Source organism: Mustela putorius, unplaced genomic scaffold (genome assembly GCF_011764305.1).
Source record: "Mustela putorius furo isolate JIRA1106 unplaced genomic scaffold, ASM1176430v1.1 tig00003987_pilon_pilon_pilon, whole genome shotgun sequence".
Lineage (NCBI taxonomy): Eukaryota > Metazoa > Chordata > Mammalia > Carnivora > Mustelidae > Mustela > Mustela putorius.
Window position 1 is genome coordinate 13,845,106 of NW_025422126.1, and position 19,350 is coordinate 13,864,455.

A 19,350-nucleotide genomic window follows, 5' to 3' on the forward strand; every position below is an offset into this window, starting at 1 on the left:
AGAGCTCAGAGAAAGCATCAATCAACATCAACTTAGCAGATAAAAGATGACTTCAGAGTGGAATTGATGTCTGCAGGCCCTCACAATGAGTAGGGATAGAAAGGGAGGAAAGAGAATTCCAGGGAGAGGAGCCCACAGGAGCAAAGGTCCAGAAACATGACTGCTAAGGACCAAGTGTTGAGGAACAGAAAGCAGTCCTGTGTAGCATGGGAGAGTAAAAATGATGATGGTGGTGGGTGATGATGGTGCAGGGAGTAAGGAGGGAACATACAGTTTGGCTGGGACCATACTGTGAAGGGCATGGAGTCTGTGCACAGGTACCTTGGGGTCATATCCTAGAGAACAATAATTCTGACGGCAATGGGGAAGACGGCCGGAAAGGGACAGGGGAGAGTGTATGCATGTGTTGGGCAGGCATTATGGTTCCTTTTCTGAAGTCGTGTTGGGGTAACTTCACTAACTGAACATAGGTTATTGGAGTTTAGAAGAATTAACTTCCTATATTGCTTAAGTAGAATTATTCCTTAAGTATCAGATACATGATCCTCTTAAAAAAAGAAATAAAGAAAATAACTTCATTATTTACTTCCTAATATCAAAATAATACATATTAGTTTCCAAGTAAACATGTGACAGAAAGTAGAAAAAAAATTGGTATAAATGAATTACAATCATACCACCAGAAAGAAACACGGTTTGCATGTGAGTCTTCAAATGCGGGTTTATTTCTACTACCTAGAACTAGACACTGGATAAAATTTAATGATGGCTAGAGTAATTTAGACAACTGGGAGCAAGATCACTTTAAGCAGAAGTATAAGAACTTTGGTCTTACTTTGCACAGTGAAACTTGCCAAGGAAGACATTTATTGTTATATTATGATAATTATAAATTATTTATAATTATTCAAAAAATGAACTAAGTCTTATGAAAAACAGCTGGAAACTGTTTTATATTTTGCAATACATACTTGTTTAGCACTTGTTTTCTGGTTTGAAGCAAAAATGAAAAAATGCAAGTTGTACAACTGAATCATCCCTCCAATCTTTAATTATTTTCAGGTGGAAACTCAAGTGCTAAAGAATGGTAAGTATTATTTGCTAGTTCAGCAACGCTTTAAGAAATACCAATAATAGGGGCTCCTGGGTGGCTCAGTGGACTAAAGCCTCTGCCTTCAGCTCGGGTCATGATCCCAGGGTCCCGGGATCGAGCCCCACATCGGGCTCTCTGCTCAGCAGGGAGCCTGCTTCCCTTCCTCTCTCTGCCTGCCTCTCTGCCTACCTGTGATCTCTGTCTGTCAAATAAATAAAATAAAATCTTAAAAGAAAAAGAAATACCAATAATATGTATAACACTAAAAATGAACAAAACAAAAGTGAACAAAATATAGGTTTCGTGCCTGCACACAAAGAGTTCAAAATCTTATTTAGTTTAGCGAGATATTTTTTCTCTCCGCTTTTCAGAATAGAAATCCCACCTATTTTTCAAAGTCTGGCTCCATTTCCCCATTTCCACAAAGTATTCTTGTACTGTTTTGACTCCTACAGGTTTATCCCTTCTCTGACATTCCACAGTTCTCAGGGTTGGTGTCATTATTATACAATTTTGGTCCTACATCATCAGAAAACAATTTCTTAAAAGTACCTAAGTCCTTTAATCTCAGTAAGATTAAAAAAAAATTACTTAAGAGAAAATGACTTGGGCTGGGGGTAAGGGCCAAATTTCCTGAATATTTAATAATACTGAGGAAGGAATCTAGTATCTTGATAAAAGCATTTGAATGTACCTGAAAAAATTACTGAAAGAAAGTCTGGTTCCTGACCATACCAAAAGAGAAGTCAATAAAATTTGTCTTAGCAGGGACACCTCACAATACTAGTGCAAATGAAGGAGATCTGGTAAGAATTTCCTAATGAACTCTTTGGCATATTCTTCTTTTCACTTGTTATCTTAAAGGTAAATTGTTCATTATTTCCTAAAAGTGTTGTATAATTTAAATGTCCCTAAATGGTTTAAACAACAATCCAATTAGTTTTCCACTTCAAGCAATAGTTAAATTAAAGCTCAGTTGCACATTAAACTTACAAAGGGGGAAAGAGGATTACTTGATGTTACATTACCACATTTCCAACTGATTTAAAGCTGTGACAAATGAGAATAGTTAGACTTATTCAAATAGGGAATTCAATTCTGTGAATCCTATCTGTACTTTGGCATTTTGAAATAAGCTTATTGTTTTTTTTTTTTTTAAGATTTTATTTATTTATTTGACAGACAGAGATTACAAGTAGGCAGAGAGGCAGGCTGAGAGAGAGGGGAGGAAGCAGGCTCCCTGCTCAGCAGAGAACCCGATGTGGGGCTTGATTCCAGGACCCTGGGATCATGACCTGTGCCGAAGGCAGAGGCTTTAACCCACTGAGCCACTCAGGCAGCCCAAGCTTATCATTTTTATTTACAAATTTCTTCAGAAGCACTTAGAAAATCTATTTATGCTTTATAAGACATGCTTGCTTTGAATAGGCATCCTCACAAAGTACAGCAAAGTATCCAAATTAAGTACATTGCTTTAAGGAAGCAAACGCAGTAAGGAAGCTTAAGATGAAGATTTATGTGGATAGAACTATGACATGCTTGTCCTTTACTGTAATCCTTAAAGTTTCAAAATCACTCTGTTCCAGGTCATTTGAACCGCTATCTTTACTATCAATGGCTTCTAATTGGTATAATTGGTGTTGGAGAGGAAACTGTTGAGAAATGGGAAAACAGCCTGGAATATTCATGCCATGTGCCAGGTTATGGTGAAGGGCATATGGTTTGAGAGTGAACGAACACCGCTGTAAAGAAAATGGAAAAATTTCACAGGAAAGTTCTTATTCTATATGAAGTAGAATATTCTCCTCAAATTATGCTAACCCAAATGGTTTTATTTTCTGTTTTACAATGGATCCTTCTGGAGCCAATTTATTCCTAGTAGAAGACATGTCTACTAATTTTTAAGAAGTAGAAAGACTTTCAAAACTGTCTGGGTAGAATGTTTTCTCCCAGTCCTGTCATCACCCATCTGTGACAATCGCAAACCCCTTCCTCCCCACCTCTCTGGCCATATCTGGGCGAGGCCAATAGGAGAAAGCATTTAGTACATGTTTTTTTAATAACTTAATTGCAAATTCTAATTCTAAATTCAGGCAAAATAAATGTAACATTCCAAAACACACATGACAGAATGTTTTCTTTATATTCACGTGAAATATGTGGTTGGCTACCATTATGGTAAAATCTAAGACTTCACAGGGGAGACACAAACCTCTGTCTTCCCAAGAAGAGACCAACTGACATTAAGAAAGAATCACTTTAAAAGGTCAAAGAAGCTCTTTATACCCCACGCAAAAAGGCTCTTCCTTAATGGCATCTTGTACTATCATGTTTATCTGTTTAATAGTCCTGTCTACTAGCCTTGTGGACCAAGGGTAATTAACTACATTTCTTGAAGACAGGAAACCACACCCCTCTACTTTTTTGTAAAGTCTAGCCCACAGTGGGTGCTTAAGTATATTTCATTAACAAAAGGAGTAATCTATATACAAATTTGCTGAAAATTCAACCACACAATAGGTCACTTCTAGGTGGTCTCCCTGAGAATCATTCTGATCACAGATACATGTTGAAACAAACCAAAGAGCAGGGTCTGGCTAATGCAATTCAGGATATCTCATCAAGTTTCAGTTGGCTAATCCAATTGACGACGCCTCACCAGGTTTCAGGGTTTACAGTAGCATGTTACAAACAAGCAATACTATAGCAGAAAAAGCCAAAATCAAACCAAACCAAAACAAACCCACACCAGGGACAACCAAAAATCACGTTAGCGTTAGTAAGAGTTCATGCCACGAAGAGAGAATATGGTCCGCCGATCATGGTCTGTTTCTCTCTCCCCTTGCTTCTGAAGGGATTCCAGACCAACCACCCTCCCCCACTCAGTGTGCCACTTTGGCCTGTGGATTTTGACCTGAAGGCAATCTAGACCCTCCAGGGTCAAGAGAAACTTTTGCCCCTCCCATAAAGACATAAAAGAATCTCAGTTGGGGGTGTTTCCCAGAACAAGGGTTATTAGCGAGGTAAATTTTATTGCGTGACTCATTTATATGGCAGGGCAAATATCTAATTACCAAACATCTGTTCTTCTACGGCCCTGTGAAATGGACTTCTATCCTCTGAAGTCCCAGACCCCTGCCCACATCTTAGCTCAGGATGACACATATACCTTATTTTGCCTGTCTATGTGGATTCCCCATACATATGCTATTAAATCTGGTGTTTTGCTTGTTCATCTGTCTCACGTCAATTTGATTCTTAGTCCACCCTAATTCTTTTTACAATATTCATTGCTGACCAAAAGTGTATACCAGATAAGAACATGAATAATAAAACTGATGCTAGGTTTTTTGGATTTTTTTTGTTTTGAATTCATATTTTAAACAGGACTTTTTCTGATGTTTTCTTTGGAAGGTGAAGAGTAACAAAGCCTCATGTTCTTCCGACATGGAGCTCCCATTTTTCAGGATAAGTAAGTTAAAAAAAAAAAAAAAGCCTTGTTGGTGGAGACTGGTTAATATGGGTGATCAGAAAGGTGGGTATATATTCACAAAGAAACACAGTGGAACTTGGTAAGGGTGGGTTCTCACTGACCTTCAGGCTGGTATTGTGCTATAATGGTCACCGTCTGTCCAGCCCCCTTCAGGGCAGCGGCGGCCTGCTCGTGAGATGCTCCGCGGAGGTCGATGCCATTCACCTGGAGGAGGAAGCCAGAGAACTTTGGTATTTCACAAGGCAGATCATTCTGAGAGAAGAAAAATGTTTCTCCACCGAGAAGCTAAGATTATGTCACCTGCCTCAAAACCCCTCCCGTCCTACGAAGGCATTTGAGTGTTACAGAGCAAGTTTCAGGCTCTTGACAACTTTTAGTCAGCAGAGACATGAAATTTCATCTTGTGGCATTTATAGCATGTCTGACTGGGTTGAAACGTGGTCTGTGCATGTCTGTAAGAATTTTAGTGTGTGCATTTAATATGCCTCTGTGACTTTCCTAGATTTCTGGGATGGATATGAGCCTTCAAAATTAGAGGAAAAACAGGATAATAAGGAGAGACACATGTAATGTACATAGACGAGTACGTGCTGACAGATTAATATATTCAGATGAGGTTCTGCGCAGACTGTATGAAATAGGGCTGGCTACCTGCCAAATCCCTCTTTTTGGTCAGATGCCTGGTCTTGTCATCCCAAGCTTGGTTAGACAGCCCTGAGCCTTGTTCCAAAATAAACTTGACTGCCCCATTTCTCATGTACAATTCCAGAATGAATTCTGACAAAATGAAATAAAGGATGGCTGGAGTTTATGTTGCTGTCGCTAACTCCCATTTTGGGGCCGATGCCAAAAGAGAAACAGAATATCTAAAAAACAAGCACAAAACTCTGCCGAGAGGGAAAAATCATTCTGATGTCAAATTTAATGAGAAGTAAAAACTGAAATCTTTCTCAAATCAACTCAGTCTAAGTCAACATAATATAATTACTGAGGGCCTCCAACGCTCTGTTTCTGCCCCAGGAAAGGGACCAGGGGAGGAGAACAAAGGTGAGCAAGGCAGGCCCCTAAGAAGCTTCTCTGCTTCAACTGAACACACAGTAAGTCCAGCTTTTCTAACCTACCTAGAGCTAGCTTTTTGCAGTTGATGCCACAATTCTGTTTCCTTTTATTCATAGAGAGGTTGGCTACCATCCATGGGGGAAACAAACAAACAAACAAACAAAAAACCCTGACTAGTTGCATGTAAAATATAAAATCTTATTTTGTCTCTCATCTCTTTGACAATGACACTGGGTGGTGCTTCTGTTTCCCTGTCGGGCCTGGGATGTGTGTAATCTTTAGTTCCATATCCTAGATCTCCCGTAATAGCTTTGTGAAAGTTTCCTTGCCGACTTTTATAATTGTCCCTGCCTCTTCCCTGCTTTCTATTCTGGTGAGCTCCTTACTGAGAGCAAGAATGACATAGTAACATGGAGAAGTCCAATGAGCTGGGCATGGCCTGACTGCGCCACTTACTGGCGGAGCGGCCACCTTTCAGCTCCTGAGACGCAACACTCTTCTGCCTTGGAGGGAAGCGATTGTGAGGAGTCTAAAACCCCTTTGAACTATACAATTCTGGATTTACTTGTTAGTAGATGACAGTCATTTCAGAGACTGTCTAGGCACAGATGAGTCAGAGTATGACTCAGACAGCTGGAAGAGACGGGAAAAGTAATAAGATGTAGGCTCTTGCCTACAGGAAATGGAATGCACAAACTTCGTGGGCCAAATAACCTCTTGTCTTGTCAAATAATTAGGGCTAACTTCCTATTAAAAAATAATACATGATTGTGGTAAATGAATTCTAATGTTTCAGAAAGGTATCTAAGGAAAAGTAAAAAAATCCCCTCATCATCTTCCCTTAGTTTTTTGTGTATACTTTCTAGAAATCTACTATCTGCATATGCACGCACACAACTTTCTCTATTTCTGCTTCTTTCTTTACATATTTTAATATATCATCACATTTTTAGTTAAGTGAGTAGGATCATATATATATGTATACATATACATACATTCATATATATATATATATAAAGTTCTATAACCTGTTTCTGTTTTGCTGTTCATTTAACAATATATCTTGGACAATCAGCTCATACCACTTTACCTTCTTAACAAGAGTCCAGTAATCCACCAGCATTTTTTTCAAAAGGATCCTCACCATTGTACATTCTAAGATTGTGTCCAGATTTTGGTTACTACGAGCAATTATGGAGGTATTTCTGAAAGGTTAATTCCCTGGAAAGATACTTTCTAAGTCAAAGGGAACGGGCATTATTTGTTTCTTTTAATTTCCCTTGCATGTTTTTAACATGATTAATTATTCACTAAGCAAATAGAAATTAATAAAGGAGAAAGCAAAAAGAAAAAGGCCAGAATCTCCTTGCTCAGATAATGTATTGATATAAAAAATAAAACTAACATATGTACATAATAAACCCACATGAAAATTAAAGAAATATAAAAGGCGTAAAAATAAAATGGTCCCCCTAACTCTTATTATTCTAAGAGTTCTTTGTATATACTGCCAATTATTTTTGTTATGAATATAAGCAGGTTTATCAAGTCATAATTTTAAAATTGTATACAAATAAGGTATTTTATACATAGTTTTATACCTTTATTTTTTCCACTTACTAATAGATCTTAAAGAATTTTCCTTTTTTTTTTTTTTTAAAGATTTTATTTATTCATTGACAGAGAGCGAGATCACAAGTAGGCAGAGAGGCAGGCAGAGAGAGAGAGAGGGGGAAGCAGGCTCCCTGCTGAGCAGAGAGCCCAATGTGGAGCTCAATCCCAGGACCCTGATATCATGACCTGAGCCAAAGGCAGATGCTTAACCCACTAAGCCATCCAGGTGCCCCCTGCTTTTTAAAGATTTTATTTATTCATTTGTCAGAGAGAGAGCACAAGCAGTCAGAGGGAGAAGCAGGCTCCCTGCCCCAGCAGGGAGCCTCATGTAGGACTCCATCCTAGAATCCTGGGACCATGACCTGGGCTGAAGGCAGACGCTAAACCCACTGAGCCACCCAGGCGCCCCGAAAGAATTTTTTTCACTCACATGTCCCTATACGCTGTCGTATCCCTTTTGATAGCTGTGAAGTGTTCTCTATGATTCAATATAAATTTATTTTATCAGTGCAGGATTGATGGACCCTTAGGTTGTTCTAGTATTCCACTATGATAAACTCTCTTACAGTAAATACCATGTAACACAAGTTGTTGGATAAAGGGTATGAGTGTTAAACTGTGACACTATTGCCAAGTTGTCTCCAAAAATTTTTACTCCCACAAATAAAATATGACTGACGTTCCTCACAATCTTATAGAATTTGCATATACTCCAAATTCTTACATTTACCATTGTGATAGACAATATTATTTTTGAATTTTGCCTTTCTATAATTATGAAGTTAAGCATCTTTTTAATGTTTGCTGATTATTTGTTTTTTTTTTTTTAAGATTTTGTTAATTTATTTGACAGACAGAGATCACAAGTAGGCAGAGAGGCTGGCAGAGAGAGGAGGAAGCTGACTCCCCACGGAGCAGAGAGCCTGATGCGGGGCTCGATCCCAGGACTCTGGGACCACAACCTGAGGTGAAGGCAGAGGCCCTAACCCACTGAGCCACCCAGGCGTCCCTATTTATGTTTCTTTTTGCATAAAATGGAAGTTTGCTTTTTTCTGTTTTCTATTTGTATAGTTTATTCTTTTATTTTTAAAGATTTATGAGAAATTTGATTATTTTAATTTTTAATATTTATATTTATTTTATTTATATATATTTCTATGTTATATATTTTTTATAAATAAATTTATATTTATTTTATTTTTTTTAAGATGTTTTATTTATGAGAGAGAGAAAGAAAGAGAGAGAAAGTGTGTGGGGAGGAGGGGCAGAGGGACAGGGACAGAGTTCCATACCGACTTCATGTGGAGCTCGAAGCCCAATGTGGGATCCCATGACTGTGAGATCATGACTTGAGGGGACTGCTATGAAGAACTAAATGCCTTAAAAACTTGTTCATCCAGCACTTATACATAAGAACATTAAAATCATTCCCATAGGAGAAAGGACCTGCCCAGAGTCATACCAGAGTTAGCATAGGGTTGGACCAGCCCAGGCTTCCTTGTTTGGCTCAGGCTTCTTCCCACTGTAGTAGATGTACCCTACTATGGGTGTGTGTTCATTTTCCACTGGGCCAGTAATAACCAAATCTGGCTGTTATCCTGAATAATACCACATTGCCCAGATAGCTCTTGATTTTCCTCCAGATTTTAGCAAACATGTCCTCCTCCAGTCACATTTTTCAAGGTCACTTTGACTCTTATTTCCTCCCTGAGGTTTTGGTAATCTTTGCTCGAATAACATTTTTAGGTGCATTTAAAAACAGTTTATATCATTGACTACTTCAGCTACCAGGAGATCAGCTAGATATGATATTTTATTTTAAAAAAAAATTTTTAAAAAATGTATTTATTTATTTGAGAGTGAGCATGAGCGGAGGGAGGGGCAGAGGGAGAAGGAGAGGGAGACTCTCAAGCAGAGTCCCTGCTGAGCAGAGAGCCTGATGGGGGGCCTAATCCCATGACCCTGAGATCATGACCTGAGCAGAAATCAAGAGTTGAATGCCTGACTGAAGCACCCAGACACCCAGGGAGGGAGAGAGAGTCTTAAGCAGGCTCCACACTGAGCAAGGGGCCTGATGTGGGGCTCAGTTCCATGACTCTGAGATCACAACCTGAGCCGAAACCAAAAGGACACTTAATAGGCTGTGCCACCCAGGTGCCCTTGATGACATTTTAAAATACCAAGTGTGACAGAGCCTCAAGTATTTGTTATTTCTATTTTTCTACTTCAGCTTGAATTTTCTCTTCTTTAAGCATGAACTGGGATATTGGAGATCACCATTCTTGAGTTCAATAATTATAACCCATTATCATTCATTGAGCCTCATGCATGTTCATACTTATTATACATATTATTTATTAGAAAATTATTATACTTATATATTTATTATATTATTATACTCCGGTGTTTATACATTATCTTATAATCCTTAGGAGGCTGGGATTATTTTTCTGATTTCACAAATAAGAAAATTGAGCTCAGAGAGAATCACTAACCTACTCAAGGTTAAACAGTTGTAAGAGGTTAAGGATTTAGAACAGTCTAATTAAAACTCCTGAGCTCTTAATTCCAATGCCTACTGATCTCCCTTTAATATTCTATTCAATTCTGAAGGTCTATCCTTACAAGACTCCAGTTCAGAAGCTTGTCTCTCAAGGACCTTGAGACCAACAGAACACAGCTGGGTGTGGCTCCCTGGTCAGCTCTACCATGGTCCCAAGCAACCTGGTTTAAACAATATGACCCAGTTTATAATGATAAGATCATGCCAGGCTGAATCAAAAAGCTTTGGGCAGACTAGAAAAATTCCATCTAGTGCTGTTTATGTATACAACCATCCCTGGATCATAGGAGAAAAAATTCTATTTGTTAGGACATCCTTTTCACAACCATGTTGGTAATCAATAGAAATTTTAGCACTTCTCCTTGATTCAAGTTAGTTGTAGGTTTTATTCAGATGCTAATGTGAAGGGAATAGTGTGCCATGTCCAGAGACAACCCTTTCTCTGTTTATTTTCAAAAGATGAATATTATGTTGGCTACTTCAACCATGAGGGCCCCTAGCTTGGGGCCCCAGGGGTTATATGAGTAAATAACTCAATGTTTTCCAGAAATATTTATCTATTTCTTAGTCCTATAGAAAGGATGATATCAAGGGGCACCTTCGTGGCTCAGTCACTTAAGCGTCTGCCTTTGGCTCAGGTCATGATCCCATGGTCCTTGGATCAAGCCCCACGTCGGATTCCCTGCTCGGCAGAGAGTCTGCTTCTCCCTCTCCCACTCCCCCTGCTTGTGTTCCCTCTCTGCCTGTGTCTCTCTCTGTCAAATTAATAAATAAATTTTTTAAAAAGGATGATATCAAAATCAGAGCCTTTCCAGAAATGGGGAGAGCCCATTTGTATGTATGTCTGCCTTTAAACTGACTCATCCACATAACATACTCTTATATCCTTGTCTCCCATCACGTTGACCTTTTTATTTCTCTAATTTAGGCATTTCTGCATCTTTGCACATGCTAGTCTCCCTATCTGGAACCTAATTATTCATCCCTTCCTCCCCTAGAAAAATTCTCCCAGTCAAATATTCAGTCTGAATGGACTATGGAATATGCTTACTTGTGAGCTCCTGAAGGCAGGAACTCATCTTACTGGAACTTGTGTCTCTAGCATAGGACCTGGCAAAGAGTAGGTACATGATAACTACAGAGGTGAGTGAATAAGTAAGTGGGTGGGTGAAAAATACATTCATTATGTTATTCCAGGCAAATGGTCATCTATGCTTGATGTGACACTGGCTTTATTCTGATAAACTCACTGTCTTCAGAGAAATCCACTGCACTTGGAGTCAGCTTTCATGATTAAAAAAAAAAAAAAAGTTCTCTGCGTTGAATCTAAATCATCCTCTTGGTAGTTTTTACCTGTTGGTTCTACCTCCTCCTCCCAAGGGCTCATAGAACATTTCTTCTTTTTATTTCTTCTTTTATATGATTCTCTTTCTAACATTTGAAGACAGTTTCCTCATTTCTAGGTTAAATGGCCTCACTCCCTTCCTCATTTCTCCATATCACTCGTACCAAATGACTACTTATCTCTGTTTACGTACTTTTAGTGACAGGAAATTCTTTCCTTCTCTAGTCTGTCCTTTCCATTTTGGGATGGCTCTAATAAGTGTTATTTCTAGAATCTTGATATTATTTAAAACCTGATGAGAGACTCAGCTAAATGCATGTGAAGTGAAGTATGGCATCAGGGATCCTTACTAAAGGCTATTATCCTCAAATAAGTACCCATCTGTAGCTAAACACCGAACTGAAATAAATTTGGTTTTTAAAAACTATCCATTTTAGTTATTTCCTCTTCCAAGTTAAGAGAGGAAGTGAACTTGAGTGACATATACCTATTATCAAGCAATTCACCATTTGGTGGAAGCACTGACAGATAAATGCACAGTTAAACAGCAGGTGGAAAACAGACAGGAAAAGGCCAGAAAGTTCTGGGACAGGAAGGAAGGCTCCCTACTGAAGATATGAGGAGGTATGAGAAGGTTTTCTGGAGGAAGTGAGATCAGAAACAAGATATGAATGAGTTATCCAGGTCAGGATGGGTGGGAATGCCCGTGGAGGGCTGTAGCCCAGGAGTAGCAAGAGTATTCCAAACAGAGAGGGGAGGGACATGTGAAGGTCTCGAGGTAGGACAGGACTTGATACACCTGAAGAAAAGAAAGTAGGTGTTGGCAAATGGCAGGGCGGGGGTGGGGGTGAAGGAGAGTAGGAAGAAGGTGAGAGATGACGAGGGAGAAATGAAGGTGATGACTTGGTGATGATGGTAGTGCTGGAGGTGACGGCTGACATGCACAGAGCACTCACTCTGTGGCAGGCAAGGTTCTAAGCATTGCCTATTATCAATTCCCTTAACTCTCATAATAGTTCAATGAAGAACGCATAATAACATCCATTTTACAGAGGAGGAGGTTGAGGCCAGTCATTAAATAGATTGGCCAAGAGCCCACTAGTAATAAATGGCAAAACCAGGACTTCAACTCAGGCAGTCAGAGTCTCTCTTTGCTTTGCTTGTGCTTCACGATTGTTCTTATCTTTGACTCGATAGTGAGTCAAATTCCTAATCACTCCCAACCGTGACATATTAATGCTTTTCAAAGATCTGGCAGTGCAGGGCATGACAAGCCATATTAACAAATTTGGGAGTTTATTTTGATGCAATGGGAAACCATTTCTCAGCTGAGAATGAAGAAATATTATGTTACCATAATATTATGTTACCATAATATTATGTTACCATCACTCCTGTACCCTAGGAGTGCTTCCAGCTAGAGAAAATGCAGGAGGCAGGTGCAGTTGCCAGCCTTGGTAAGAGCCTCTGGTGATGAATGGATCCCTCTGAAATGCTTCTCAGAGCACAGCACTACTCTTTGTGGCTGCTTTGGTTTTCCATCCCAACTCGGGTCATTTGCCTGCTATAAAAACTGTCCCAGGAAGAATACTGGTTTAGAGTTGGAGCAGCAGGATTCAAATCTTGGTCCAGCCATACCTTAACTCCAAGACCTTGGGTAAGTTACCTAACCCCTTTGAGCTTCAGTTTCTCCATTTGTAACAACGATAATGCTTATTTTGCCAGCTTCTTGTCAGGATGATCAAAGACAACACAAATAAAGCATCTGACACTTCACACACTGAGCTGGCCACCCTTGGTTGCTATTCCTCTTAGAGCGTACCTATAACCTATGAATCAGGGTTTTAAAATGGATTGTATTGGCAATAATAAAATCAAAGAACAGACTTAGTGTAAGATTGTCTTGGAATTTGAGTAGTTAAAAAAAAAAAAACAAATTTAACTGGATTATTATGAAAAAAAAAAAATGCAAAGGGCCGACCTGGTGGGAAAGGGGGAGATAATTGGCACCAGATTTCAATTAAAACTAGTCTGTACAGAACACAGGGGACCATTTCAAGTACATTATTTCATAGTTGGGGGCCTAGTTGGTATGTGGCAGGGAGCAGCAGGAAAGAAACTGGGGCAGAATCCAAACTATGTCTACTTTATTCAGGGAGACTGGGGATAATAAGATGAGCAGATGTATTACCAGTGAATTAAATGAATGTAGAAGGGTCCAACTTTTCTCAAGAGGGAAGAAATCTATTTTCATTTTCCTAAAGTGGTGTGATGTAGTAAGGTGGAAATCTGTTAACTCTGCCACTAACTTACTTGGGCCAGCCACTGAGCTGCTGTGGGAGGTGGAATGTTCTAGGCCCCATTATCTCTAGGGTCCTCTGTAATTCAAAATTTGATGATTTCCCTGGCTTAAAAATAAAATCTCAAAAGTGTTTTAGAGTCAGTAGTAAACTGTTTTCCCACCTCATATTTCTTACCAAATAAGGTGGGACATAAATATAATAAAAGCTTCTCATGTATTAACTGATCCTTATCACATACTGGTGAGTGAAGCAAGAAAACTATAAATAGCCCATTTAATTCTGAACTGTGAGCAGGCTGGAATGGCTCACATAGAGCATGGAGAGAGAGAGAAAAAAAATGCCAACAGAAGTGAACCTTGAATGCCAGGTTAAAAAGTTTTGTCAGTAAGTGGTGATGGTTGCAGGGGTGACACAGTGGCATACAACACAATCTGACTAGTGTTTGGGCTAGGATAACTAAGGCAAGAGTGAAAAGTCGGGGGTGAAGAACTAAGCAATGAAAAAGAGAATAACCAGATGGGAGACTGTGGTAATATGACCAATGGTTGATGACAGGGAAAGCCTGAATTAGAAAACTGAGAATGGAACCATGGGAAATGGAGCATCGGCTTGAGAGAGAAAACAGAGGTAGGTACTAGATAGCTATTCTCAAATACTTCTGGGGACTAAATAGGGTTTAAATAATATTTATAATAACGTTGAATGTTTGGAAATGGGAACTGAGAAAGGTAATCAGGGAAGTGAGGCTACCATTAGAATGCGAACACAGGGTAGAAAGTGGGTTTGGACAAGAGGATAATGATGTATTTTGTTTTGGACATGTTGAGTTTGTTTTATCTCCTGGAGCTTAGGGAAAGCTTAGAGAAAGCTTAGAGAAAGAGTCAATGTTAATAATCAATTTAGTCTTGGAATTCCTAAGGTCAGTACCCTGATCTGACTAGCCCCAGATGTAGAAGAGTCTTGCTGTACAAAGGTTAGATTAGTTCACAACAGTGCCTGCTACATAGTAAGGACATATAATTATTAGCTATTATTAAGCCCTACCCTGACATATACAAAGATGATGACCTGGGCTAGTATAAAATTATCTCAATAAAGACTCAGCAGGGCATGGAGAAGTACTAGGGTTAGAGGTACTGAAAGGGGCAGCATGGCACTCTGGAAAGTATGGTCCTAGGAGTGAGGAGTCCTGAGTTTCAGACCCAACCTGCTGTTAGTTCATGTTACTTTGGGAAGTCTGTTTCCCGCTCTGGGGTTCAGTTTCTTCCCCTAAAAAGAAAGCCTTATGCTAAATCACTGAGGCCCCCCTCCAGTGCTTCATAAACAAATATATTCTGTGCCCAATATGTTTTTTTGTTGACAACGTGAGAAAAACAAACAGTTCATTTAGTGATAACTTTCCAAACACCCTCCAGCGTATCTCAGAATGAATGAACTATAAATTGTGTTTGAAGTGGAAATTTCTAATTAAGTTCCTTTCTCCTCCTGGAGGCTGTTGTGCTTGGTGCAGAGTGATAACATTTCTGACAGGAGCTGTATGAGAGCTCAAGACCAGAATCTACCTAGAGCAGAAGCAAAATGAAAAACTGATGTTGGATATTTACATGGCTTGGCAGTTAAAATTAACATCCCTTTTAAATTTGGTTTGGTGATGCAAAAATAAACATGTATTAAAAAAAAAAGAAAGAAAAAATATTTTGGTTTACCAGGACATTAACAGATGGCTGATCATTTTGAAGTCTTTAACTGAAAATAATCCAAATATATATATATATATATAATTTTATTATATATATAATGTTTATATATATTTATTATATACATATATATTTATATACATATAAATATAATATTTATATTATATATATGATCTTATATATAGTATATAATTTTCCAAACCCAATTTAGTATAGGCTAAGACACAGCAAATAACTTAGGATTCATGTGTTTTGAGGAACAAGAATATATTGCAAGAATATATAAGCAGAAATAGTTGAAGTCTTATAACATATTATACAAATACAAGATGATACTAGTACCTCTCGCTCTGATTCTTTTCTTAACTCTAGACTTGCAAATCTGTGTGCTTACTTGACATCTCCAGCTGGATGTCTAATATTTTTCAAACTTATCATGCTCAAAATCAAACTCTCAATTTTCTCTGGGCAATTTTACCACTTTCAGCAAATGAGTAATACGACCATCCACCACTCAAACCACTCAGCCAAGAACCTACCTGCCAACCCTCATTCTTTTTCCTTCCCACTTCCCGTGCAATCCGTCAGCCTGTCTGTTTACTCTAGCTCCAAGCCACATTGCAAGTCTACTTTTTTCCAACTCCCCCCAGCCCCCTTGGCAAAGCCACTGCTTCTCCCAGGGATTCTGCACTAGCCCCCTGACTGGGCTTGCTTTTAATGCTGGACCCCCAACACCCCACCCTTTTCAATCCAACAGCCATTGGGATCTTTTCAAAATGTGTGTATATCAGACCAGATCCCCCTCCTGCTAGGTTGTTTTTTTTTTTTTTTTAACATTGATTTTTGTTGTTTTTGTTGTTGTACCTTACCTTGACCTTGACCGATCCTGATTCCATCTCATTCCACTCTGCCTCCCTATTTCACAGGCATGAAGGCCTTAGATCTGCTTCACCTAAACTCAATTTCCTTCCAGTAAGGGTCACTTGTTCCAGCTGTCTTTCTGATAGTGGTGCTCTTCCTTAGCAATTCTCATATTTCATCCCTTATTTTTAAAAGTCTTAGCTTATAGGCTAATAATCGATCTTTGTTGACTACCCCTTTTAAAGTAGCCCGGTAGCCTATCTTTAACATCCTTTTTCAATTTCTTCTGGAACTCAGGTCTACCTGATATTGCATTCTTATCCCAGCCACCCCAAGAAAAGCTTCCTGTAAATAGAAACTTTGTTTCATTTGACTCCATACTTCTAAGGTCTGCAATGCTATGCAGATTTTTCACTGTACTCCTTGCATTAAGAATTGATTATAATCATTAGATCACATTCTTTATTTAAATCATTAAAATCTGACCACTATTTATTGCATACTTATTATGAGCCAGGTACTGATCAGAGTCCTTTTCGGAAGGAATTTGTCCTCTAGGGGGAGAATGGTTGATTAAACTGGACTCATAAATCAGAATCCCTGAGGTCCCAACCCCAGAATCTTTATTTTTGAAAAGCTCTCTAATGACAGATGCTCTGTCAGATGTGGGCCCCTCTTGTGGAGATGTAGCTCTTTGCTCTCCTATGCACTCTTGCTGGTCCTTTATTCATACATACTTGATTTTAAAATAGTCTCAAGTTATACTTTGATGCTTTACAAACTCTCTGGCCCTTTGGGACTCTATCACCAATGAGGACTTAGGTGATAGGAGAATGGCTCTGGAACCTCCTATAAGATACACTTTGGGAGGGAACACATGAACATGACAACAGTGACCCATACAAGCCACACCAGACCCATTCTCTTCATTCCAGGCTTCTGTCTACCACACTGCACTTCCGGCATGGGTATCCACTGACACGAGTGTCTCTCAGAGCCACATAAAGCTGTAGGTATCATGGCAGAAGTATCCTTGAAGCTCCCATTCCTTGTCTCAATGCCTTTGAAAACATGGAATCACTCACTTGCATCTCACCCAAGCCCCCAAACTGCTCAGGCAAAAGGTAAAACTCAGGGATCGGCTTTGCATCTCACTCTCTAAGCCCTCTATTCTGGGAAGGCATGTGTGTGCTTTCAGGCCAATGGATTCCCTTAGGTTAATGTCAGACTTACAGCTGAGGTGTTTCCTTGATGGATGGTGGTAATAAAAGCGACCTTTCCAGTTTGCTCAGCATGTTCTCCTTTGTGAAACCAGTGGACTAACTGCAAATGCTGTTATTTTTTTTTTAAACTTAGTTTTCTGTGGTTTCCGGGTTTCTGATATGAAACTATGGCTAAATCTAATCTACCATTAAAAACACCATCAACAGGGAATTGATTAAATAAATTATTATGGAATATGATGTAGCCACTAAAAACAAAGGCATACATGCCTAATATTCTCATATCAACAAATAGCTGTGAAATAATGCTAAGTTAAAGAACAAGTTAAAAACGATATATATATAGATAACCCTGCTTATTAAAAGAAAAATAAAGAAGGGAGGAAGGTTGGGAAAAGGATATATTATCTCACTGAAAATGCCTGAAAGTCTACAAAACCAAATGCTAAGAGAGGCTGTGGAGGGCTGTAGTCTTGAGGCCATGGTGGTTGGAGGTAATGCTGAAGAGGGCTGCCAAGGCACATGCAAAACACAGTGATGTTTATAGAAAAAGTGAAAGATTTGTAATCAAATATTCATATGTTACATCAAGTCATTGAACAGATTGTCTCTGAGCATCTTCTTTGTGGTCGTCATCGCACTAAATGTTGGGAACGTACTGGTGAAGACAGGAATGGCTCTGTCCCCAGTGGCTTGGAACCGAACAGCAGTTCTCGATGGGGTATAGAAATGTGGAGGGGGGATATTCTTTGTTCTTAAAATATCAGAGTCTGGGGTGAGGGTTAGCATTAATTGTGAAAAGCTCAGATGTGGTAAGTGTTCTGCAAAGTGTGGTACAGGCATACACAGTGAAAATCGGTCCTTCCAGAAATGCAGTAGCATCTGCAGTAAGAAATACTGGATCAGAGAAATGTGTTAATTCCCAGTGAACCTTAATGGGATTATAGTGTAGGTGAAAGAGGTTCTCTGTTCCTTTCTCCCACCCAGACCTGTATGCATGACCTTAATCATAAGCATTTAAAATCACTTTTAAAGGAAGAAAAAAAACCTTGCCATACCTGTCAAATAGCCCATTTCTAAAGCACTTAAAGGCCTTCAAGAGGAATAAGATGCTAATACAATTATCTTGGTCAAAAACCATTAATGTAAAACTCAAATTCTGGCCACTGCATTAGGACCACTTAATGCTGGTTTCACTACCATTCCTCAGGATGATGACATTCTTTTGTGTTTGGGTTTAGGTGTGTCTTGACATCTGACTGTTGTCCACAATTACACTGTAGCATTTCTCGTACTTAGTCCTTACCTAAAAATTAGGTTATCATCTCACTGCCTAAAAACTCTCAGGATACAAGTTTCTGAGTTCAGGCAAACAGTATCAAGGACTCCTGAATCCTCTCTCCAATTGTTTCAGCGTCAGATGAAGGGGAGGAGATCTGAACAGGCACGAATGCTGAAAATCGAATTGTACTTAAGACTCTTGCTGAGAAATGATATTCATCTACTGTCCCTTCAAAATATCTTTTACTTTTCTTTTTTTCCTAATTTACTACTATCCCTAAGTCTCAATCTAGACTATTGTAATAGAACCCCTCCCAACAATTTATTTTTGAAGAATTTCAACTACAGAACAAAATTTAAAAACTATAAAAATTAAAAAATTAAAATAAAAATTAAAAAATAAAATTAAAAAAATTAAAGAACTATACTAAAAGTTCAGACATTTTCATCAAGATCTAACAGTTGTTAATATTTTGGCACATTAATTCTCTCTCCCTTTCTCTGCCCTCTCTCAAAAGAGACACACACATAAATATACACACTTGTTCTTTTAGAACCCTCTGAAATATGTGACAGATATGATGTCCTTTCCAAACCTAACATATCAGCAAGGCATCTCTCAGTATAAATATATATTCTACGTACACACAGTATCATTATTAAATCAAAAAAGGTAACAGTAATTCTATACCATCCAATATACTACACCTATTCAAATTTTCTCAGCTGCCCTCAAAATGTCTTCTATAGATTTTTTTTTCAATCCAGGATTGAATCAAGGTTTACTCATTGTGTTTCGTTGTTATATCTCTACTCAC

General features: G+C 38.8%; 1 protein-coding gene across 18 annotated transcripts in view; it reads right to left on the reverse strand.

Moving 5' to 3' along the window:
• DLG2 (discs large MAGUK scaffold protein 2) overlaps positions 1-19,350 on the reverse strand; it is a 1,545,411-nt gene that overhangs the window by 300,838 nt on the left and 1,225,223 nt on the right. For all 18 annotated transcript variants that reach the window (XM_004763483.3, XM_045071283.1, XM_004763486.3 and 15 more), the window contains one exon: positions 4,688-4,790. In XM_004763483.3, the coding sequence (XP_004763540.1) occupies positions 4,688-4,790 (103 nt within the window). The remainder of the gene's footprint in view (positions 1-4,687; positions 4,791-19,350) is intronic.